Here is a 26,334-nt window from a genome sequence, read left to right as displayed (position 1 = left end):
CCGAAGTGGTCGAGAATTAGTAGTCGTAAACAAACCTATTGTTTTCATTAGTTTCGCAACAAATCTGTGTTTTTTTACGCGTTTCTATGCTAATAAAATTATACTAAATAATTTTGAGTGCACTCTGAGTGAATAGTGAACTATCTAGATCCGATTCATAACATCGTACCCGCGAAAAAAATCATACTTTCGGTAAAAATTATAGTAACACCGGCGATGCGGGCTGTGTGTCCGGGCTAGGAAAAAGTTGGGGAATTTATATAAAAACATAATTAATAGCGTTAGTGTTAGCGTATAGTGTTAAACCAACGTAAGTGACGTGTATTTTTAGGTAAAACAGTTTTCGTTTCTTTATTTTTTCTTTGTGAAATAAAAAATGCCGCGACATTGTTCTGTGCCTGTGTCTTGTAGCAGCAATTATAATAAGTATTCAGGATCTGTCTACATTCTCTTTCCCAACAATATTAACTGTAACTAGGACACGTCCAAAACCTACAGAAGATGCTGTGCCACAATTTTTCCAAATCAACCCTCTTATATGACTGTGCATGTTCCCAAACATCCCGATGAAAGAAAACAAGATTTGGAAATTCAGGATGAAATAAATATTGAAAATTATTATTATTATTATGAAATATATATTATTATTATGAAATGGTAATATATTTTAAAGAAATTAAATGAATTGTACTTTATTTCAGTATTTTATGTAAAAAAAAATGGTATCTTTATCTTTTTATTTACGATATATGGAGATGGTTACTTGATGAACATCGAACTACAAATTACTAAATGATAATAGTTAATTCTACCTGATATCCATATTTTTTAAATATATTAGGCAAATTTTTACAATTATTTTTAATTAAACTTTAAAATGTATTCTACCCTTATCATATACAATTCATTTTCTTAACTAAAGTATAGTTTTCAAATTTTTTAATATTTGGAAACTTTATCACAAGGTATATTATTAGTAGTTGATAAATACTCGCTAACGCAATTTTAGGACATGCTTTTTATTATCTGGATTTTACTCTGTTCATCTTATGCTGTTGTTTATTTTATATTAATATTCGTGTTTTAGATCTAAATTTCAATGCTATTCAATTACTTTAACGCGATAAAAAGTTAATGTTATTTTTTAATACCTTTGTGTATATTTTTCATATTTATATCTGGCAAAACTATCAATAAATACTATTATTTATGCAAAAACTATATGCAGTACCATATGGCACAATACAAAAGGCCCGACTATTGCGGTGACGTCACAAATCGATGTCTCTGTCTCAGGCCTGTATCTCATGTTGGTTATGGTCAATTTGATCTACTTGCTTCAGTAGCGTATCGGATGTTTGTGTTAATAAATAATTATTATAACTTTTTTATTAGAATTATATATTTTATAACAATTTTAAAAACTACCAACAATTATTGACAACGTAAAATAAAACTTGTTGAGAACGTGGAAACACCTCCGTACATGAGTACTTCAAAAGATTGTACGATAAGAAGAAATCAATTAAACACTCACCTGTGGTGTTAGTGTTAGTGCTTCCCCATACCCCATTGTGTGTATTGGAATCACATCTCAGTAACACAAGTACTCGACGTTGACTGCAATATAGCACGAGCTCCTGTACCTCCGCAGGCTAACAAATTCTCGGGTTGTAAATTCTGAAACACATGTAAAATTAATATTGTTTCTTATAAGAATACAGGCTCTGGGAAATTCCTGCCTGTCATTCCAGCATATATTACCATTGAATTTTTTCCAGATAAACCTTTAATTTGTCCCTGATACATCCATTGTTCCTGGACTAGTTCCATTGCATATTGATTCTTCCCAGAGTCTTGTGATTGTGGCGGAAGACCCTTTTGCGTGATGCAGGTTTACTTTGGATCCCAAGAAAGTTATATTGCTCTGGAGATGTTTCAAGACCCTTACTAGAGGAAGTTGTAGCTTGTATTTGCCACTTGTGGAGGCTGGTCTCGCGCAAATGTCAGTCCTGTAGTTCCCTTTGGGATTGGTCCCTTGGTACACGCTTTAATAATTTTCCCAGTGTTGCCAAGAGGTTTCCCTCTAGCTCCACCAATGGTGTTTTTCTTTCTTGAGCCCATAGTGTGTTTCCAAGAGTCGCTAGTGTTAGTAGGTCCACTTCTACAGGCCCTCGTGTAGTAGTAAGGAGTAATTACAATTGTGTCCCCAGCTGTACCAAGGTTGAGACCAGTAATGGCTAGTCTACTATCTAGCCACGTACCCCTTTGACCTGGTCCCACCATCGTGGGATTTAGGTTTTTGGTGAGGTCTCCTCCTTGGTCCTGGCACAGACAGAGGACGCCTGGTTATAATACGTCTTAGTGCATGGCCACGACACGCGGCGACACGCAAGCTAATAAGGACAAGACGGTGAGATGCTCCTTGGACCCAGCGAAAGTGCCAAAGGCACCGGACTGGGAGCTCCCCCACCAACGACAAGGTCTCGCATCTCTTAGGGGGAGAAAATAGGTAATAAATACACTCGATAACTTAATCTAAAACATTTTATTTTATTTTACACAAATCACAAAAAAAACAATACAATATTGCATTTCATCTATCATACATTAATCCAAAGTATGTACTAAAATAGTTAGTCAGTACTAAAGAAGATCAGTGACTGTACTATTTTCATTATCTAACATCTATTTTATTTATATCTACCTTTTTTATTCGCTACGTATATATTTTTTGTATTATTATATTCTTCTATAAAGATATACATCTTTAAAAAATTGAAAAAAGTTGTCAAATAATAGTACACAGTATCTTTTTAGTTTTCCTTGTTTTAATGTGTTTGGAATTTCATGTAGAATTCAAAAATCAATAAAATATTCAGGGTGTTCTATTTAAACAATGACAAAAGAATACAAGGACCAATAACATCCACTGCCGTGTTACATATTTTTCTTAACTTAGCTATTTGAAGAGATATTTATATTTTTGATAGATGTTTTGACTACGCCTATGGTTTGGTGTATGCCGCTTATTTAGGTTGTATAATACTAAAATAAACGTATTAAAATGTTAACAAAAGGTACAAAACTAGTGTCGACGTATAGCACATATCAAGTATGTACAGGGTGGTCGAAATTGGTCTGTTTTAACAGAGAAAACCTATTTCCTGAGTAGATAGAGCAAAACCAACATAGATGTCATGGACTCGATTTCTGAGATACATTTAATGGCGTAAACCGTCTGTTGATATTTTCACTGCCAACGAGGCGGCAGTGAGTTACGAGGTCTTTTTGAATTTTTCACCATTTGGAAAATTGCCCATAACTTTTGTATTTCGCGGAATAATAAAATTCTGTAAAAAGGTTCTCAAGGCACTTTTTTAAGCACAATCCAGTGGCGTAGACAGTTTTTCTCTATACATGCTCTTTTTAACAGAAATAATAAAAAATATAATTTTTAAATAAAAATCATAGTTAGCTATGAACTTAAAAAAATGGTGGCGTTTAACCCTTTCCAATGCTATAAAGTTATGTGTATTTATTTCTAAGAATGAGAGAAATATTAGGTTTTTTATCTTTGTATCGAAGCGGGCCTTGATTTTGTGTTGACCTAGTTGCCTAATTATTTTTTATCACAATTTAATATTCAATATTATTATTTATCTGCATAATTTAAAACTTTTGAAAAGGTAAATCAACATTCTATATTAGCATTACCAATTACAATTAAAACGCCAGGGTTACAACTAACTATTAAATGGTGAATTTAGAGAGAATTGGGTTGGAACAAGTAATAATAAATACAAGTTAGTTGGGGCCCATATCTCTCATGGCCTGCTAGGTCCTGTGATTTAACTCCTTTTGACTTTTTTATGGGGGAAATTACACCTGTACATACAATATCAGAAAAATAATTATCAAAATCAATAGGAAAACGCTGAAAAGGTGGAGTGAACTGTTTATTTACCTATAAAACATAACTCCTGGTTATTTCTTATCGCGGTTTTTACACTTGAAAGCTGAACAAATCACCATTGTAATAAAGTTTCTACAATGTTCACTACTCACAACAAACTATTAAAAAATCGCTAAAATTATCGCTAGTGACACATTCGTTCCTCCAAAAAAATGGCGTCTAACAACACAAATTCTACTTCAACCCTATGGGCGTTAATTGTCCTTGTATGCTTTAATCACTTAATTTAAAGACAAAAAAACCCAAATTCTTGCAAATTTAAATATAAAAAAAGGAAAACTTAAGATATAGTCTGTGAAACGAATAACTTTGAATTTGACAGTTCCCGCGGGCTTTTCTAGTGTAAATTTTATTAGGTTAGCAACTTGCGCCCATGCTGATGCAATGCCGTCTCTAATAGAACAGCCTCCGAGCGAGATTATGACGTCACGCTAGTTAGATACTACGGATTAATTATGTTGTAGAATACATGGAAAACATAATTGTTCCTCGTATATGTAATTTTTTGGATTATATTCGACACTATTTTTTTCATATGACACAACACTGATAAAGGCTATAAACGTTAGCTATAACGTTTTTTAAAGGAAAAAAATAATGACAAAAACTTAATCAGCGTTTTCCCGAACCTAAATCCCAAGAAATCAAAATTTTAGAATAACCTATAATATATATATATATATATATAATATATATATATATATATATATATATATATATATATATATATATATATATATATATATATATATATATATATATATATATATATATATATATATATATATATATATATATATATATTTAGGTTCGGGAAAAACGCTGATTAAGTTTTCATTTGGTTTGTCATTATTTTCTAACGCTGTATATATATATATATATATATACAGCGATCTTTATTTCATAGCCATCGCTGACGCTGATGATATTGTATTATTTGCAAATATAATTTTTCGAACATTGATGCTTGCAAAATATACATATAAATTTTCTGAATGGACATAATAATATATCACTATTAGTAGATATTGAATGTTTTTTGTTGAATTAGACTGATTTTCAAACCCCAAAATTTAGAATATATTTTACATTTTACCCATTATCATATGTACCTATTCATTATTTGTATATTGTAAAACATTTGCTGCATTTGTATGGTTCATAGTTTATTTGCCAAAGCAAATATTACTATAAATAGGTATATATATATATATATATATATATATATATATATATTGTATTTATTAACTGTATATTATGTATATTTCATGTAAACTATATCATTTTTAAAATACAAACCAAAAATACAAGGAATAATTATATTTTCCATGTATTTTACAACATATTTATTAAACCGTGGTATCTAACTAGCGTGACGTCATAAATCTCGCTCCGAGGCTGTTCTATTAGAGACGGCATTGGTCTGATATTTAGAAATGTCAAAGGCTGATGACATTTTACTTTTGTCAGTCATGACATATCGCGTTGATTTTTGCCAGAAGAGGAAGAACTGTCACTTGTTTTATTTTCTTTTTCTATTTCACAAAAGTAAAAAGAGTTACCTATCTGATTCGTTCAGGCACTCATTTTAAAGAATATCAGTAACTTTTTGAATAGAGAGATTTTATATTTGCCATGTTGGTAAAAAATAACGGTCAAAATTCAAAGTTATTCATTTTATAGACTATACACCTACTTGTTAAGGTCTGTATAATATCAAAGCGTCTATATAGCTTAAAGAATATAAAAAAGAACAAATTTTATATTATTTAAGCTGTTTTAACCACAGAAAAAATGTCATTTCGATAATAAATAGTATAACGTAGTGGAATGTATGATTGATTAATATTAACCCTCTACTAGTACGTTAAAAAGGCATTCTCCTTAACCTAAAAAATTAGTTTAAAATCTCAGAAGGCGTCTAGTATCTATCTACCTAAGTTATGTTTGTTCAAAACTTAAACGCCTTTAGTTATATATCTATTTTATTATACAAATAATTTAAAATAAACTACAGTTTATTCAGGGCCAGGATGCACCGAACGTCAACAAATACATCAAGTATGACCGTTAATAGTAATATCAGAGTTATATTATATTACTGTAATATTAATACATCATACAATCGAAAAAAAAGGCGTCAAAGACGGCTGGGAAATGACAAACGATGATAGTTTTGGCGACATCAATCTCTAGACGTCAGAGTTACTAAAAATTGACATAAGACTTGTCAAAAATTAACACTAATTATAGGCTTGGTGCATTTCAGTTGATTTCAACAACTTCCGACCGCAGCGCTTCAACGGCAGAAATTAGAAATTATCAGTACATATTTTATGCCGCCGTCCACAGTTCGTGTTGATCGCATTAAAATAATATTGAAATTATAAAAAGTATTTTAGTTTTTTGCTAGTGCAGTTATTGAAACTATAAAACACTCAGGTACAAGGTTTTTGTGATGTAACGCTGTTTCGGGTAGTAAAAAATAAGTGAAAAAGAATTCGAACTAGGCGTCAAGTTGTGTTGTGAGAATTTCAAATGTTAATAAAATTGCGTAAAATAAAAAGCGTAATTAGCGTAATTAGGGCGTTATTGAATGCAATAACATTCAATAACTCAACTTTCCCGGATATTCAACTCTCCAGAAACAACATTTTATAGCTTCATAGATTCTCACACCTATTTGATAAAAAACAAAAATGGATTCAAGCAGTTCGACGAAACAAGTGAGTAAACAAAGTGCTCGTTACTCAAACAATTAAATGGACATATATTATGAGAGGATAAAATATAATTTGCAATATTAATATTAATGGTATACTTTTTTTAATCAACTAGTGTATAATAAAAATAGTTAAATAATATTATATACCTAAAATATAAAAATAAATTACAACCTTCTTAAAGCCACCTAGCAATAAGCGCCATTAAGAAATAAAAAAGATTACGGGCTAAATAAATGACGTCTAGGGCTTGACCTCGCCAAAATTATCATCGATTGTCATTCCCCAGCCGTCTTTGACACCGTTTTTTTTTCGATCATATGGTATTTATATGCGTTTGGTGTATCTTTGAGCTGAATAAACTATAGAAGGTCCTTTAAAAACAAACATTGTTTCTAAATATTTTAAAGGCATATTAAATTCTTAAAATATAACGTATCTATTTCCATGAAATATTTTTTTAGTAGAGTTTACTTGTCAAAAAGGCACAGACTTTTAAAGGCAACAATTTTGGACGGAAATGAGAGTTATTATTTTTCTTTTAAGTTAAACACTTCGTGGATAAATCTATGCCGTAAGTTATTACAAAAACTTTGTTTTCATGAGTATACGACATACATTTTTCTACTCATCTCTTTTTACTCACATTTTCTGTGTGAGAGCTATTTTTGTTCAAAGATCGTACAACGTTACGTCATGTATTGTCGCGCTCTCTCTTTCACTTGACAACCAGATGAAACAGATTGGTGACGTCATTACGGCGTTTCGTAAATTACTGCGCGTTGTTTTTGGTATTTGTCATTGTCACTTGATTTGGGGTTATAGTTTTATTAGCGGACATTGATCAATGTCAAAATTAAAATTTGACTGTTGCTGTAAAACAAAATTCAATTTTTTTATTACAAAAATGCATCATAGATTTAACGAAAATGAACAAGGGCTAATTGCTAAGCTTAGAAATTATTTTTATCAAGAAAGTGACGCTGGAAGATGGTACCACAGATTATAAACTTTGTTTTTTCTTTATTGTTTTTCATGGTTCCAATTTTCAGAATCGGGTCACTAGTTAGGTTATTAGTTTGTGCACATAGCATGCTCACTTATGGCCTCTAAAATTGTGCACAGCGCCTGACCGACCCAGTTATTAGAGAGATATCGGAAAACCGAATAGCGTCATGCAGTATTTACGCGTACCTTATTTTGACAGTTACGATATGCGCGAGTCAAATTTTAACTCAACGCCCGCTAATAACATTACCGCCTGACGTAATTTGCGGATCAATTACACCAAGCGCTATTTTCTATTCTCTGGCTATTTCTAAATAACGTTTAAAAATTGCTTAAATGGGCATGTGCGGGTATTTGACAACCGGGGCCAGCCGGCGAGATCTTTTATTTTAGGTTATGTTTGAACTGTTTTGAGTTATTACTTTAGTTTTATTAGGAAATTTGATATTTAAGTAGCTGGGATTAGTTTTAATTAAATAAATATGACCCAAAATATGGATTCCATCTCTTCCAATATTAAAGAACCTATAAAGAGGCTTAGGTTTACAGCAGATGACGACTTAGCCCTTCTAAGAGAATTTGTTGCCCTAAACCCACTGGCAGACGTTGAATAATAAAGCACTCGAAATAAGCACTTTAGCCCTTTAGTTTTAAAATACCTAGTAAACAAAACAATTTCAAAGTTAGGTTAAGTTTAAATAGCGGACGCGACGCGAACAGAATTCTTTCCGATCCGATAACTATAAATGAAGAGAGTTAATACCACCTCACGTAAAGGAAATAACACCTGGCGATATTAACGTCCATGCACGCTATTCGGTTTACCGATATCTCTCTATTACGCTGTTATTGTTATTTTACTCATCGTCATAAAAAACAATTTTCGTACCACGAATTAGTTAAAAATGCATATTTGACAAATAATGACGTAACGTTGAACGATCGCTGGACAGACTGTATTGAATGCCATATATTAATAAATATTTATAGTAAGAATCTTATATCTTTTGGTACTCTTACTGCATGATATTATAAACATACTTATATAACTAATTTCTAACTTGTTCTTGAAGAAAAAATATTCTAAAAATCTACTTGGTAGGTAAAATAGCTGCGATAAGAAATATCAAATAATAAATATACATCTTAACATCTGTAAAGTATAAAAATTAATTAATTATATCTATAGGCAATTAATTATTCTCTTTTTATATTAGAAAAAAATACACATCTCAAATAAAATATAAATAAAACAAAAATAATAAAAATATTTCTATAAAAATGGGGTAAATATGTATAAAGTAAATAAAATATATATTAAACTATATAAGAGATTCTATACGTAAATAGATTGCACACAATATATACCATAACACGATAGAAAAAAACGGCGTCAGGGATGGCTTGCAAATTATGTTTTTGTAATTTTCAAGCCTACTCGACGCCGTTTTTTTTATGTAAGGTATATTTTAGGTATCCACATATTTAAATATAATGAGAATTGTCAGTATATACATACATATATTTAATTTTTTTTGTCAATTACAAAATCCTGATTACCATTAGTGCAATTATGTTTAAATTCGTAATTTAAAATAAGATTTTTTTTTGTAAAGTTTTGGTTATACCAGGGAAATTTAAATATACAGGATGTCCCAAATACGAGGAATTAATAAATATTTTTTTTTCCAAATACTTCAGAAGATATTGCAATATGGCGCAAATTTGCCATAATCTGACCTACCTCGTATCTCTTATGGTTTCCGAGATACCAGTGATTAAATACTCGTATACCCTCGAATAACTTGGGACACCCTGTATAAATAAAGAGCTTATGTTTAATTCCTCAACATTATAGTAATTCTTGATAAAAATCACTTTGTAATTATTTTTTTAGGAATCAAGTTTTGCACTGGGACAATATACAGAGTGATCCATAACAAATTAAGACATGAAATAGATTTTCTATTTATGTCCGTATGTGTTATGTCCTACATAAACACATTTAACTATGCAGTGTTTATGTTATTCGCTACAATTTCTATAAAAATCTATTATAATCTCTACCAGATCATTCCGTATTCTTTCATCCGTAGCCTCGCATAGATTCTGAAAAAAAAAATTAATAAATAAAAATCCGGCAAAGTAAAGTAAGAAAACTGTAATGGGGGCCATACACATATGATTGAAAAAAAAAACTAAAAACTCACCTCAGCATTGGCACCTCCCACAACTCGATATATCAGTGTCTGTTCACGACAATCTGCCATATAAACTTCATACTTTGCACTCCATACGTATCGACTTTTAGTAAATTCAATTTCTTTGGAATTTTTCGAACAACACTGTATACCAACTGGAGTGTGGAAGCTAGTGACAGAACAACAGTGTGAGCATACAGTTTATTTCAATAAAACTGACGATTCAAGATCAATACTACTTATTTGAGATATTTGAAAAAGAAGACTAAGGAAGGAGCATATCAAAAATCTTAGGTACACCGCGATGGGCCTCAAATATGGCCGACTTAAATTCCGGTTTATCAGTGTCGTTCTAATTTTATTTAAAAAATGTAAAACTATGATGTAGGGTAGACGTGGGGTAGACTCAATAATTTGTTGTTTTATTTTACGTTGTGAATAAATGTTGGTAGTTATTAAAATTGTTATAAAAATATATAATTCTAATAAAAATAGATAAGTTATAATAAGTATTTATTAACACAAACATCCGATACGCTACTGAAGCAGGTAAGTCAAATTAACGTATCTAAATTCTTTGACATCTAATCTTTGACAAGTAATAAATAAAAGCTAAAATGCAAGAAAAATATATAATTTAGTTAATTTAAGTGAATCATAAATGATCGGTTTACTACACGTATGTATATTATATAGTCACTTACTAGCGAAAAGTTGTTCCATTATTTCACTCAATTTTTGCCGAGATCTACCGCACGTTACACAATAATATAGTGTCACTGTTAATTTAAGTTCTGCCACAATTTCCATCTAGATTTACTACCTTTATACAACAATCAGTAGTAGAATAATTAATAAATAACATAACATAAGCTCCGTAAAGACTGACAAATCCACAAAATTTCAAATCAAATTCAAATGTGTCAAATGAATCGTCAAACAGAACTGTCAAGGATCCCCACCCTAGAGAGCTTTTATGGTGGCTTTTCCGCCCACCATGCATGAATACATGGATAGCATTATGCTCCTTCCTTAGTCTTCTTATTCAAAGGTTTTAGGTAACCACATCCCTTGAATAACTTACGGAACAATTCAGGAAATACGTGAAAACGAAATGGCGTCGAAAATGATGACGTAACAGTCGGATGCAAAAACAAGGCGTAATTATTTACACGCCAATATACCGGGTGTTATTCAAATGCGGCTCACCCCCTATACATTTTTTATTTTTTCAGATAAAAAACAAGATTTAGTATGTGATATAAATTGGGATTGTGGTTGACGTCTTCAAATAGTTATCAATCAAAAATATCAAATAGTAGTTAGTACTACTAGTTTCTTTCACTTCCTGTTTCACCGGAAATTATTATAACTACTGATTTATAGATGAAAATTATAAAATTTAAAGTTTCTTCTACCTAATCCAGGGTTGTGATTTACTGAAGGTACATATTGACCTTGAATCGTTGCGTCATCTCTCTTGTAACGAATTGTACATTTTTACCTACCTGAATGTAATGTTCAAAAATTCGTCGGGCATGTACTTTGAAATGGGGACTTTGTACGAATAATTGAATAGCTCCTTGGTTTGAATCCGATAATTGGGTGTCAAAGTTGAATTAAAATTCTTTCCTTGAATTGTGATCACAAAAGATTCACGTTCATCTACAAATGTAGTATAAAAAATATATTTTAAGACAATGCGTGTGTTAAAAAATAGGTAAAATACGTTTTAATAGACGATGAAAGTCCGAAATTCTTTTAGTTTCAAGTTAAGATACTTACGCACTTATGTCAAAAATACCCTGTATATCACATTTTATTATTTATTACCTTGTGGTATATTATATGATGACTGAATACTCGGATCATACGTGTTATCATCTGTACTCCTTTTGGTACGAATTGTTCTGTCCAGGTAATTGGATATTTGATTTTCTGTCTGAGAATTTGGCTGTTCTTTTTGCGTATAAACACCCTGTGTTCTGTCAAACGATGACACGTGATTAGGGCAGCAATGTATCTAAAAACAAAATAATATACAGGGTGTCCCAAAATTCCGTGGACATAAAACTAATAATAACTTTAAAAAAATAATCATATTTTTTCACATATTATAAGAACCGTTATTGCGATTTGAATGAGATTTTAGGTGTCTATATTTTGCTAAGTGCTTTAACATACCACCGCGCATACTTTTTGAGAAAGAAAGATATTTTTTCCGAAGCTGACTTCTAAAAAATGTTTTTTGTCACAACAAGCTATAAAGGCGTATAAAATCTATTATGCTCTAATAATCTACAGTTAAGGGTTGGAACCTTTGGTGTTACACAGCAAAATAAAACACTAAATCACCACAATACACCAAAACACTTTTACTTTTACACTGGACGCGCGTTTCGCTAACCATGTTAGCATCATCAGCAGATGATTATAAACTAAAATACAATCTACAATAGGAAGTGGAGGCTAAGAGTCAGTTTGAGTATTTTCCAAGCGTATGGTTTAGGTATGTGGATATTTTTGCTGTTTTTGACACACATTCAGACACCATAGATTTACCATGGTATTTCTAAGTTAAATAATCGTTTTCCTTCCATTAAATTTACACATGAAATTGAGAACAACGACAGATTACCATTTCTAGATGTATTAGTTATTAGAAATACTAATAGTTGCCTGGAATTTGATATCTATAGGAAAAATACCACCACACGCAGATATATTCCTAATGAATCACATCATAGTGTTGAACATAAAATGGCTAGTTTAAATTTCTTAGTTCATAGATTACTTAGTTTCCCACTTTCCAACGAAAGATATGAAATAGAAAGAGATTACATTAGGAATGTAGCTGAGTGTAATGGATATTCTCCTTCACTAGTTGATAAATTAATTAGAAAACGTAGATATAGGTTAATGATTTCTGAAAATTCGACTTTTCAAGTGGAGAAAGATACGTCTAAATATTTTTCAATACCGTTTGATAGAGAGTTATCCCGTGGTCTAAAAGGAATTTTTAAGAATGTCAATTATAAACTTGTGTATAGCGCTAATAATTAATTACAACAATTATTAGGTAATCCAAAGGATAAAACAAAGGTATTTATGAAATTTCTTGTAAAGATTGTAATAAAAAATATGTTGGGCAAACTAGAAGATCAATATTAACTAGATTTAAAGAACATTTAGCTCAGATAAGATATGGTAGACCTGATATATCTTGCGTTGCCGAACATATTGTTGATAAAGAACACTGTATAGATCTTAATAACTTAAAATTACTTAAACAAGTCTCAAAATTACAGGCAATTAGATGCATATGAAACCATCAGGATTAATAAATGTAAAGATAGTATGAACAGAGACAACGATCCAATTCCTTCAAGTTCTTTGTTCCTACTACTCTAGTGGCGGAAATCTAACTGTTACCCTCGGTGGGTTCTGACTCGGTTGGCTAGATCTTGCCACGCCCACTCTGTGCCCACTGAGCGAGTATATAAACGCTCCAATTGTAGATTGTATTTTAGTTTATAATCATCTGCTGATGATGCTAACATGGTTAGCGAAACGCGCGTCCAGTGTGAAAGTAAAAGTGTTTTGGTGTATTGTGGTGATTTAGTGTTTTATTTTGCTCTAATAATCTAGTTGACGAAAATATGGAGTTTAATGTTAATATCGCAAATCATATTTGACAAGAAGTTTCATAAAAAACTTTATTTATTTTTGATAGATGCCCTCTAACGGAAAAACCAAGCACTTTTGTATAAAGATAAATTATGTGTAATTAACTTATTTTGATTCAAAAAATACGTAGTTGTTCTATGTCCACGGAATATTGAAACTCCCAGTATATTTTGTAGGTCTGCTTTGGAAAACTAAATTCTCTAAAAAAATTTTATCAAAAACTGCGATGTGGCGTTTTTTTACAAGCGACGAAAAATCTAGTAAATACTAGAGGGACCATTTTACAAAAAGAAAATCTGTCGTCGGTGAAGTTGGAAAATATTTATACTAAAATGTATGTCGGGAAAGGGGTAGTTTTTACTCTTCCTGTACTTTCCGAATAGGGACGAATGGAATAAGCCGAAAAACGGATTATTACATGCGGAAATGTGTTAGTACACGGACGGATCCAAAAACGAAAAAGGATCTGGCGCAGGAATTTACAGCAGCAGTCCAAAGACTGAGATCTACCACAGTCTTGGAAAATATACCACAATTTTCCAAGCTGAGCTATATGTTATTGAAACCTGTGTGCAACTGCTGGTAGAACAACAATTCACCGGGAAAACAATATGCATATTTTCGGATAGTCAATCCGCGCCGAAAGCACTTGAGGCAACGAAAAGCACGTCTATGACGATTCTTCATTGTAAGAAACTACTCAATATTTGGCAAACCCATGCTAGACCTATCAGACCTAGGACACATATCACCCTCGGACATAACGGCCTATGTTAAAAGGCTGGGTCTTGAGGGTGAACTTTAACGCTCTTTGTATATTAAAGAGCTTGTAGAAACTGAGCCACAATAAGCCCTCGCGGCCACAGTTAGTCAATACGATACAATACTTTTTCTTGATTTTTGTAAAAGTCAAATGTTAAAGCACTTAGCAAAACACAGACACCCAAAATCTCATTCAAATCGGAATAACGGTTCTTAAAATATCTGAAAAAATGTGCTCATATTTTAAGTTTGATGCCCTCTAGCGGACAAATGAAGCACTTTTATATAGAGGTAATTTGTGTCCAATGAACTTATTTTAATTTTAAAAATACGTAGTAGTTCTATGTCCACGGAATATTGGGACACCCGGTATAGGCAAAACAAAAAAAAACAAGAAAAAACACTAATAAAAAAAAATTAAAATATTAAAAATAAAATTACCGGACATAAATTCTCCAAATGCTGGTCAACAGCATTACATTCACTAGATTTTCCTATAGAGTAAAGTTGAGATTTCATAGGATTAAATTGAGTATTATCCGACATTTCTGAAAAAATAAAAATCAGTAACAACGATAAAATAGTACCGTATGTATAGTATCGAAAAAAAAAACGGCGTCAAAGACGGCTGGCTAATAACATTTGATGATAATTTTGGCGAGGCCAATCTCTAGTAAATTTTTAGTTACATAAAATATGACAAAAATTAACACTATTTATAGAAGAATTAAAAAAAGATAGAACGTTTCCAGACATACAAATCTATTTCCAAAAAATATTTTTCTGGAATTTAAAGAAACCATTTAAAAATCAATTTTCCTCAATATAAAAATAAAATACAACCAGGCAGTAAGTGCCACTAAAAACAAAGAAGAGTACGGGCCAAGTAATGAAGTCTAGGGCATGACCTCGTCAAAATTATCACCGATTGTCAATCCGCAGCCGTCTCTGACGCCGTTTTTTTTCCATCATACGATATAAAAGTATAGCATACCATTATCTCCAGCAAGAATACTATTCTTCTGATACGAACTAGTGATTAACCGAGGACTAATAGAAGATTTATACTCTAAAGTCGATTTAGTAGTCGTAGATACTGTTTTAGATTTGAAATCGTTTACATTACCGTACGGAGGTCTTTGTTGTTTGGCGTCTAAGAAATACAACGTTGTAATTGCTGCTAAGCTAAAATTTTAAAAAAATATGTCACAATATATTAATTTTACTGTAAAATTAACACGTAAGCTTCATTAAGAACCTCAAAATTAGTTGAATTAATTAGTGGTTTAAATTAAAGGTAAATGTATGTTCCTCTAATTTCAATGTAAGGATTCAGGACGTCAGAATTAGTGGTCGTAATTTTCAATTAGTAGAAAAAGTTAACAAACTTTTAAATTTTTCCAGTAATACTTCAAAATTTACGAGCAATGTCATTTTGGCCTTTGAATATTATCGGTCAAGAGGAAGAAGTACGGACCATTTTTTTTATAAGCTAATTACACAAGTTTACAAATTCGGGTCAACTTTTGGACCCGAGCAGATGAGAACGATTCTTAACGTTATTTGATGCCCTGAACTCAGATCTTCAATCCGTTTGTCAAGATTGGCTCTAGTTTTCGAGTTCGCACACGGCAGTAGCACTGCGCTCTTATAACGGCCCGGGTAGTTGACGCACGGTCGTTTTACTGCCACCTCTTCACATTAAATTTGGCCTTATTAAGAACTTTGTAAAAGCGCTCAATCGCGAAGGACCAGCTTTCCAGTACTTAACCAAGTTGTTTCCAAAACTGTCATACGCAAAAATCAAAGAAGGAATATTTGTCGGACCTGATATTCGAAAACTAATGGCTGACGCAACGTTTACAAAATGTTTAACGCTTGATGAGGCAGCAGCATGGGCATCGTTTCAAAGTGTTCACACCTTTCTCGGTAATCATAAATCACTGGAATACAAGCAAGTAATCGACAATTTGTTGCAAAATTACCACAAGATTGGAGCTCGAATGTCTCTCAAAATACATTTTCTGCATTCACATCTTGATTTTTTTCCACAAAACTTGGGCGACACGAGCGACGAGCAAGGAGAGCGGCTACACCAAGATATAGCGAAAATCGAAAGGCGATACCAAGGATTTTGGGACGAAGGCATGATGAGCGATTATTGTTGGGCCCTAATCCGTGAAACAGATCCCAAGCAGTATAAAAGACTCAGTTCAACCTCTGCTCATTTCTGATTTATATTATTTAATTCAATAAATAACCGTTAACGGTTAAAAATAGTAAAATAATGAATTTATTGAATATTTCGAAAACTAGACCAATCTTAAAAAATGGACTGCTGGTTTGGATTCAGCTCCAAAAATTATCTTAGAAATTGCTTTTAGTTGCTCAGGTCCAAAACCGTGTATACTTGTGTTATTATTAGGCTCTGAGTGTAGAATTAGATGCAAAAAAAACGCAACGGAATTTTTTTTCGTCAAGTTTTAAAGTGTAATATTTTTTTGCTTTTAGCCCTATTTTTATGAATTTTTTTACCTACTGTATATAAATATATCAAATATTCTCCGGGGCCAAGGTGCTGGCGGCGTGGTATGTTGGAGTACCTCCGCAGCGGTTTTTTGGTAGTAACGCTTGCAAATTGTGAGCTACTGCTTAACCAGGTTGCAAATGGTGCCTCGTTTGCTTCCCTTTCTTTTTTTTAGGTTCGCTAGTTCATCGTTGCTGATTCCTCCCGTATTGATGAAGCCGGAAGGCAGAAACACTAAAGGATGATTCACGGTACACCGGACCGTACCCAAGCCGGGCACGTTCCGCGAAGTAGACACCGAGCCACGTCCGGGCCTTCTGTTTATGCAACACCGAGTTGATAACGGGGCTCGTATTACTTCTGAGTATATTATAAAACACAGCCCCATAGACACACGAAGATTTAATACGAACAATGCCAAAGTTCTCGCAAGTGGAATTGGTACCAATTATAGTTAATGAAGAAAGAACAACACCTGCTCAAAGGGGAAGATGAAGGACCTATCTTTTTCATTACATCCTTTCATTGTCCAGTTTTATGCATTCCCCGTCATTAAATACTGCTGTAAGATTCACTACCTACTACAGACATGATAAAAAGTGTACTTTGTTTATACCATGACTGCAGATTGCAGTCGGGGCACCAGGAAAAGTACATATATGCTTTCCGCAACGTGGCGGGAACGAAGCGGATCCGAGAAAAAAATGTACACCGACATTTCTGTGACGGGGCACGGACGAGTTCCGGTGAAGCTCGGATCGTGCTCGGCCTAGCATGAATGTATATGTGTAAATAACACTTGACAATGTTTGGTCGTGTCTTCACCGACGCACGGCTCGGACCCGTCAGGGTATAGCGTGAATCATCCTTAAGTGTCTATGGATAGTCGTATTTTAGCCATGCTTCACGGTTAATCTTACTGTGTGGGTTCTAACGAAAATATTTTCGTTACATTTTTTTTTTATATCGTTTATCCGTTTTTTTATATATTATCGATTTTTTGCGCAACCTCGATAGTGGTACACATCACTAGCGATGGTTGTTAGTTTAAATTGTTTAAATATTTTATATATTTTCTGGTTGCCTATGGGTTACCGATAATAATTTGTTTATTTTTAATGAAAACGAAGGTTTATTATTAATATTTTGTTTAGTGTTAAATAATTAAGATGCAATTGTTACACACACTTTTTGAAGGTATGTAGGAAATTTTATCGTATTAACTTCTGTTCTAATTTAAATTTTTCTTTATTTCTAGTTTTTTTAATCTTACATATTTTTTTTATTCTTTTTACACGTGTCTACAAATTAAATCAAATAATTTACTGTAACAATATGTATTTTTTTTTCAAGTCGTACCGAAGTGATTGTGGTAGTCTGGAATTTTCTAGAGAGAGAGAGCAAAATATTTTTCTTTTATATTTTTTTATAATTTTATATTTATATTCTTTATATTCTTTAAATAATTTGGACAATCTTTTCAATTATAACTTAATTTAAACTGTCATTGCCTATTTTCTTTTTTAAATTTTAATTATAATTTTTATTATAATAATTAGTAGTTGGATTTAGATAGTGATTATTGTTTATTTGAATCACTAATATGTTGTTTAATCATAAGTTATTTTTATTGTACCTTCATTGGCAACCAACAGACAGTTCAATTGTAACGTAATTTAGAACACCACCACAAAACTGGGTACTTATCAATTGTGTTGAGTAGAATACTGCTGTTTGTTATCTTCTAGGAAGATACGAGAATTGACCCTCCCCATAAGTAGCTCACGCACTGAGACTGGTAGAGTCTCACAAGCTCTCCAACGTTAGCCGGACAATCACGCTACCCACCAGCGGACGAGTGCAGCGAAGAGGGTGAGGCCTTTCTCCCAACCAACCGAAGCAGAAACACTTAAGTATTCCAGTTGCATATCTAATCTCATATAATCGAGACTGTCACAGCCAATTACATTGATTGTCTATAATTGTTAATTAAATATAAGTCATTAATGAAATTTTCTATTGTCTTATTTAATTCCAAAGCATACTTCCACAAACCAGTAACTTTTAGAATTTTGTGGGTTATAGGGTTTAATCAATAATTTCATTCTTCTTTTTTATTATAGTCCCCACGATCCACGATAACATCTTTTGTTTATTTATATTTATATACAGTTTGTTAAAAACTCAAGGAAATAGGGCTAAAAATAAAAAAATATAACATTTTAAACATGACGAAAAAGTTTTCCATTGAAGTCTTCTCTGAGTGTATATGGATACAATTGACTACCGCAAGCTGCTGCTAGTATATTCTATTAATTTTAATTAGATATTCTTAACATTGAGAATGATTTAACTCTTAAGCTCTATTACGCTGTACTGTTCGGGTCGCTCTCAGGGGTCGGGTAAAGCGGGTGTGTGGCCGAAGGAAATATATATTATATTTCAGAAATCTGCCTAAGGCTTAGCCTGATCCTGTCGTATTAAGCCACACCAAAAAATTCAAAACACAAATGCATTGATTAAGGCTTGATTAAGGTTTGCAGAGCTTCAGCATTTGCCATAAAATAGCGAGCAATTTGTTACAAAACCATATAAATTATGTATCACTGTAATCACAAAACTTCAATCTATTTCCGTATTGTAACGGAATTTTAAATTATGTCTTTATTTTCGAGAAAATTGAGTCCAAACATAAGGAATATTTTGTTGATGTTTGACCATTAAAATCTTAAAAATAAAGACGTCTAAAAATTTGCTACAATACGGATATAGTATAATTCTTTATCTTTAATTTCCTTCTTCATTTGTGTAAAAATACCTAGCCAGTTTTACATAAAACGTTACATACCGAAATGGACTCTTAAGCATAAAGTATAATTGAGTTCACTAATTCCTTCCACTAATTTCGAGATTCTGCATATTTGAAAACAGAAACAACTTACCAAAAAGCCATGATCAACACTAGAACTACAATAACAATTTGTATGAATTTGTTTGAACAAAACTCGTCCTCTTGACGTTCACAAGCCTTACATATATGCTTTCTTGAACATTTACAGTGCCCAGAGTAATGAGAAAGCTTTGAACTATTTACTGCACACAAATAAACAAACAAACATTTAATAATAACATATATATAAGTGTTATTATACAGGATGAGTGTTAAATAAGTGCACATATTTTTAGGACTGGTAGATTTCATAGAAGAAACATATTTTCTCTTTACCGTTTTTCAAATAAGTCCAAAATAACCAAGTTATTTCACTTTGAAAATTTATAATAATATTTGCTCAAAATTTTGGGAACCACTAGATTTCTTCTACATTTTCGTTTTTCTAAAGATAATCTAATATACAGGGTGTTTCAAAACAAATGCGAAAAACTTCAGGGGGTGATCCCTTGTTCAAAATAAAGGGTAGTTTGCTTCATAAACGTTGGGTCAAAAGTCAACCATTAGGGAGATATCGCGGTACAAAGATAGCGGAAAAATAATGTTTTACGGAAAGAGATAGACTAATGAAATTTTATGGAAGCATTACTGTTATGAAAACACACTTTCTGGTAATTTTTTCACTTTTTTAAAATGAGTGGAAGGGGTTGAAATAAACTACCCCTATCATTCTTATTAACGAAATTTAAAGAAAAATCTTATCAAACACATGCAAGAAAAATAATTTGGATAGTTTAGTTTGTTTAGAAACTTTTTTATCTCCTGTATTTTTTTGATAAAACTCACCGATTTGAAATTAAAAAATAAAATGTAAAGCATTACATGTCAGGACAAAAAACATTTTCTGATCAAGAATCTAGTGAGCTGCTGTAATTTTTTTAGGAAAAAATCTTGTCGGCCGCTGTTACTTTTTAGGATGTTCCTAATATTATTTTATTTGACATTACTCTACTGCAATAAGTTATTATCTAGATGATTATTATTATCGTTATTATCCCTAGATCCTTAATCTAAAAATGTTTTTTGTCCTGACATGTAATGCTTTACATTTTATTTTTTAATTTCAAATCGGTGAGTTTCATCAAAAAAATACAAGAGATAAAAAAGTTTCTAAACAAACTAAACTATCCAAATTAATTTTTTTGCATGTGTTTGAGAAGATTTTTCTTTAAATTTCGTTAACAAGAATGATAGGGGCAGTTTACTTCAATCCCTTCCACTCATTTTAAAAAAATGAAAAAATTACCAGGAAGTGTGTTTTCATAACAGTAATGCTTCCATAAAATTTCATTAGGTATCTCTTTTCGTTTTCAAGATAAAAAATAAAAACATTATTTTTCCGCCATCTTTGTACCGCGATATCTCCCTAATGGTTGACTTTTAACCCAACGTTTATAAAGCAAACTACCCTTTATTTTGAACAAGGAATCACCCCCTGAAGTTTTTCGCATTTGTTTTGAAACACCCTGTATATCTATGTAGCCTATTATCAAGATACTATGTTTTTTAACTGAATTTTTTTTTCGAAAAATACAAAATTTTCATCAAAATTTTTTTTAGATACATATACATATAGAGAAACATATAGATCATACCAAATAAACTTTTAGTCACGTGATTAAGCTTGACCGGTACAGCGTTGCACACTTTCACATATTTTCTTTTAATCAAAATATTTTAGTAAACAAAAATAAATTAATTATTATAAATGTATAAACAGTTATTATTTAGATCAACAAAACTCGATAACAGCACTTAAGGGACATAAAGGCCCATTACTACCGATTTCCCGATCAAATTATTCTAAGAAGGTTGCGATGAGTTTTTTGCAACGGCTATGAAGCTATCCTGTACACTTCGCACTAAAAAAAGTTCTAAAAAGAACAAGGTTCGACTGCAAGGTCTGCTAGTAAACATTTTTAAACTTATGTATCACAACACAATTCATTTAAACCAAAAACTCGTAATATAACGACAAGACAAGACAATGTCAATAAATAAATAAATAAATGTGTCAATTTGTGCCAACAAATGTCAAAAAAAAAATAAAACTTTTTAACATTTTTTGCGCAAAAAAACTCAAGGACATGTTTTTGGGGTGGAACTATACTACCAGTTTAAATACTCGCACTTATTTCTGGGACACCCTGTATGGATTTTATATTTTTAGACATACCTGTGCTGTCAGACTTAAGGCTATCGCCACGCTTTAATTTGTTTAATCGTCTATTTATCCTTTCCAGTTGCCCTATACGGGTTTCCAGATTGTCAGTAACCTTACATAACTCTTTTACCGCTCCTATATTTTCCATAAAAATCCGCTCCTAAAAAAATATTATAGTATACAAGGAGTCTCAGATTTGATTGAGCCCTATTTTACCTTATTGACCACCAAAAAATTATCTATAGACTTTCCGTTTTCTAGAACTATATTGCCGGCAGGTTTAACAGCCTCTGGCAAAACTTGAGCGACTTCTTGAGCAATGACTCCTGTATCTGAGAATTCTTTATCCCTTCTGAGTTGAGATGCCAGAGTAGGTTCATATTCATAGCTAAAAGAACAGAGTTAAAACATACACGATGTCTATTTATACTAAGGGCTGGCAAAGGTTAGTCTTGGGTCGAGATTTCTGCATGTAAGAAGAGTACAATACGTTTATAATGTACTGAACAAAGAGAGAACAGTAAAAACGTTGCCAAACGTATGAAATAAAGCGAGAAACTGTGCACATTGCTAAGAGACGTGGAAGGGGATATAGCAGATTCGTCGCGGTCAACCGGTCGACCCAATCAGTACTTAAAATTCTAGGAAAGTGTGTACATCATGCGTTCAGCTTCACGATTTAGTTCAACTCATGATACTTCACTTGTTCATTAATTAATGAGTCGTATTTTCCCTATAGCTTGTGAATTTTTAAGTGCAAGTTGGAAACTCTTGTACTTTTGGTAAAAATAAGTGGAATTGAGTTGGTGTTCGACAGTGGTCGCGCTATTAGAACTCTGTATTCAAAAATCGATATCTCGAAATCCCTTAGAAAAATCGATTGCAGTTTTTTTCAAAAACTTTTTTAATATTATTTCTGCTATATTTTCTTCGTTTCAATATCTAAAGTAGTTCTTGATTTATCGCGTGTTATGTGTTAAAAAGATAAGTTTTTAAATTATCGCGATTACTAACGTTTTTTCGTTATACAAAATGGATACCCTAACGAACTTATAATTCTATTTCAGATGCTCAGAAACATATATAATGGTTTTATCTAGTTATCCTTTCGAAAATGAAAGTCTTTTAAAAATAAGCAGTTTACGATCGTGATTTTACCTTACTTGATAGAGAAAGGCATACCGGAGAGATGTGGCAACGCCGCAACAGCACACCGTTGCATTTCTCTCACTCCGACTTAATAAGATCCCTATGCGATTTACTTCCACACATGTAAATACCGACCCAAAAGTAACAGTTGCCAGCACGGTATGTGAAAAATTACCTGACTACTCTGAGCATCTGAATATTTTTTAATTGTTTTGCTGTATTAAGCTCCACAATATTTTTCTTGGCTCTTATATCGGAAGGTTGAATAATGTGTCCAGTTATTTTAATATTTCCATGTACTACCAAAGATTCATCGGGTCTGTCTGTGTTTATTCCAACTTTGCCATTGTGAAATACTGAATCCTAGAATTTAACACAATTTTTGTTATGAAACACAGTAAAAATACTTTATTTCTCTTAGTTCTTACTTGAGTTTGACCTTTTTGCCAACATAGCTCCACATCACTTTCAAACTGTCCAGGATTCGAAGCCTTAAAAAATTTAAAGACAAAAAAGTTTTAGAAAATGTATAAAAATGTCGGACTGTTCAGCCATCGTTCATCGTTACGTCATCATTATTTGCCAAATATGAGTTTTAGGGTGTGTCTGAGGACTGAGATCAGTTCATACCTTTGGTTCATACTGTTTAGAAACTTTTATAGGTACGTTCCTATATTATTGACTGAGCGAGTTCCGTTTTTTTTCGGCATTTATTCATTTTTTCTTGAAATCTTCAGTTACGATCCCTTTAATTCCAATCCTTTGAACTGTTAAAATTCCGATTTCTAAAGAATCAGAAACTCGCTATATTACTTAAAAACCAAATCAATTTTTATTTTACGCAGGAATATTACACCTTTGCATTGTACTTATTTCATATACGGCGTCCACGGGCAAAAGTGTTCTACCAGCGTCTCTTTCTCGAGAAAAATAATTTATAAGTTTAGCAATAAACTCTTGTTCATTTTGGTTAAGGCTATATTCCGTTGCAAAACCAGGCAAACCAGACCGGTAAACTACGGTAAAGAGCGGTTCCTGAAAAACATCGGTTTGATACGGAACGGTTTGGTAAAATACTGGAAACGTCAAATGTTGACGTTTTCTAAATTTCAATACCTCTATTATATAATTTACGAAATCACCAATCTCTTTGATCTGGTTGACAAGTGATTGAGAGAGTTCGACAATATATGACGTGACGTTGAATGATGGCTGAACATTCTATAGAAATATTTTTATTCTTACCCTAACAATAATTTTTTGACTAGCATGACTGACAATAGGGAAGTTTCCATTTGATGTGTGAGCATGTAGACCAACCACTAACTACAAAAAATCAAAGATATTACAAAAGATACTATTTTTTTTTCCTTTACTGCGCATGAGCGTAACCCTATCAAGAACGGTTCTGTGCCATGTTGGAACCTTTGAATAAAAAGATTAAAGAAGGGGTATAAAGGTTGATTCTCACTATACCTTCCGTTTCCATTCTATATCCGTTCCGTATTTTTTATTGTATTGACGCTATACGTAAGATTCCTTTCCATATCAGTTCCATACTTTTTATTGTACAATTTATATCATTACGAAAGTTTTATTTTAAAAATATGTATCTTTGGAAAAAGGTAATAGATTTAATTAAAAGGTGAAAGAATATCAGTAAAATGTTAGCAGAGCTGGTACAAATGTAAGAACTTGACAACGCTGTTTCCGATACAAAATGTATGGAAGGATATGGAACAGAAGGGAAACAGAACGGATATTGTGCATTGTCCTATTCATTTACATGATATAATATTTTATGTAAACGGAAGGGAAAAGGAAGGTAGCTGATAGGGAAGGTATAGTGAGAATCAACCTTAATGCTATCCGTGTATTCATGACGGATGTGGGTGCCTAGTGCCTAGGGTGGGGATCTTTGACATTTCTGTTCTCAACATCATTCATTTGACACATTTGATTTTGATTTGAAATTTTGTGGATTTGACAGTCTTTACTGAGCTTAATTTATGTTATTTATTATTTATTCTACTAGTGATAGTTGTTTTAAAGCAGTAAATCTAGAAGAACATTTTTTGTGTGGCAGAACTTAAATTAACAGTAACACTATTGTGATTTATCGAAAAAGACTGTAAAATAGTTGGTTGTGTAAGGTGCGGTAGATCTTGATCAAAAATCGAGGGAAATAATGAAATAACTTTTCAGTAGTAAGTGACTATACCGGGAGCGTCTCAAAAGTGGCTCACCTCTATAACTTTTATATTTTTCAAGTTAAGAAGACGAGATTCGGTATGATAGTATATGACATAAATTAGGATTGATTGACGTATTCAATTGTTTTCGGTCACTTCCTGTTTAGCCGGAAATGACTACAACTTTTGATTTTTAAATGGCACCCTCGGTATTTTTTACTTTATTCGATAGAAAATGACACTCTGAATCGAATGACATATCATATGTCAACTCTTGACATATTCGCTAAAAAAACAAATTGTATTTTAAATTTCAATCTAGATCTATAGTGCCATGGATGTGTTAAAAACACTAATTTTTAATAAAGGAGCCGTGGAAAAATAGATTTGATTGTCTAATGTTTTTAGTGTTTTGTCCTGGCCGGTTAAAAGATGACCAAATCGTATTTTTAATCATATCTCAATTTTTTCAAATGGAACGAGTGTGGCTCAATGTCATATTTGGAAAAAGCATTTTTTACGAATAATTTGATAGTACACACTTGGGATTTCGAGTCAAATTGTCGTTATGAACCGCAGGTTACAATTTCAAATATGCGAAAATGTCAAAAGTTGGTATATGATATGTCATTTATTCTCAGAGTGTTATTTCTATCAAATAAAGTAAAAAAATACCGAGGGTGCTAGTGTTTTAAATTTCAATCCAGGGTGTCATGGCGGTGTTAAAAACACTAAGTTTTAATCAAGGAGCCTTGGAAAAATAGTTTTGATGATCTAATATTTTTCGTGTCTTGTCTAGGCCGGTTAAAAGATGTACAAGTCGTATTTTTAATCGCATTTTTTTATGAATATATGATACCACACACTTGGTATTTTGAGTCAAATTGTCGTTATGAACCGCGTGTTACAAATTTCAATTAAACCATATGCGAACATGTCAAAAGGTGACATATGATATGTCACTCTATTCAAAGTGCCATTTTCTATCGAATAAA

At 32.3% G+C, this 26,334-nt stretch overlaps 1 protein-coding gene and 1 long non-coding RNA gene across 3 annotated transcripts in view; both read right to left on the bottom strand.

Annotated features, from left to right (window-relative positions):
• Positions 1-1,536: 1,536 nt before the first annotated feature.
• Positions 1,537-2,484, bottom strand: LOC115877116. Its single transcript, XR_004049285.1, has 2 exons — positions 1,765-2,484; positions 1,537-1,680 (listed from the first exon to the last, which is right to left on the bottom strand). It is a non-coding gene; the product is annotated as an uncharacterized LOC115877116 (long non-coding RNA).
• A 6,036-nt stretch (positions 2,485-8,520) lies between these two features.
• Positions 8,521-26,334, bottom strand: part of LOC115877115 (myelin regulatory factor) — a 58,668-nt gene continuing 40,854 nt past the window's right edge. For both annotated transcript variants that reach the window (XM_030893221.1, XM_030893220.1), the window contains exons 11-21: positions 23,576-23,638; positions 23,323-23,510; positions 22,215-22,386; positions 22,011-22,158; positions 19,827-19,977; positions 15,352-15,542; positions 14,799-14,905; positions 11,742-11,931; positions 11,417-11,573; positions 9,918-10,077; positions 8,521-9,816 (exon numbers count right to left, since the gene is read on the bottom strand). In XM_030893221.1, coding sequence (XP_030749081.1) covers positions 9,733-9,816; positions 9,918-10,077; positions 11,417-11,573; positions 11,742-11,931; positions 14,799-14,905; positions 15,352-15,542; positions 19,827-19,977; positions 22,011-22,158; positions 22,215-22,386; positions 23,323-23,510; positions 23,576-23,638 — 1,611 coding nt within the window. In that variant the 3' untranslated portion in view covers positions 8,521-9,732. The remainder of the gene's footprint in view (positions 9,817-9,917; positions 10,078-11,416; positions 11,574-11,741; positions 11,932-14,798; positions 14,906-15,351; positions 15,543-19,826; positions 19,978-22,010; positions 22,159-22,214; positions 22,387-23,322; positions 23,511-23,575; positions 23,639-26,334) is intronic.

Source organism: Sitophilus oryzae, unplaced genomic scaffold (genome assembly GCF_002938485.1).
Source record: "Sitophilus oryzae breed Bouriz unplaced genomic scaffold, Soryzae_2.0 scaffold_1442_pilon_pilon, whole genome shotgun sequence".
NCBI classification, from domain to species: domain Eukaryota; kingdom Metazoa; phylum Arthropoda; class Insecta; order Coleoptera; family Curculionidae; genus Sitophilus; species Sitophilus oryzae.
This window is presented reverse-complemented; position numbering and strand designations above follow the sequence as displayed.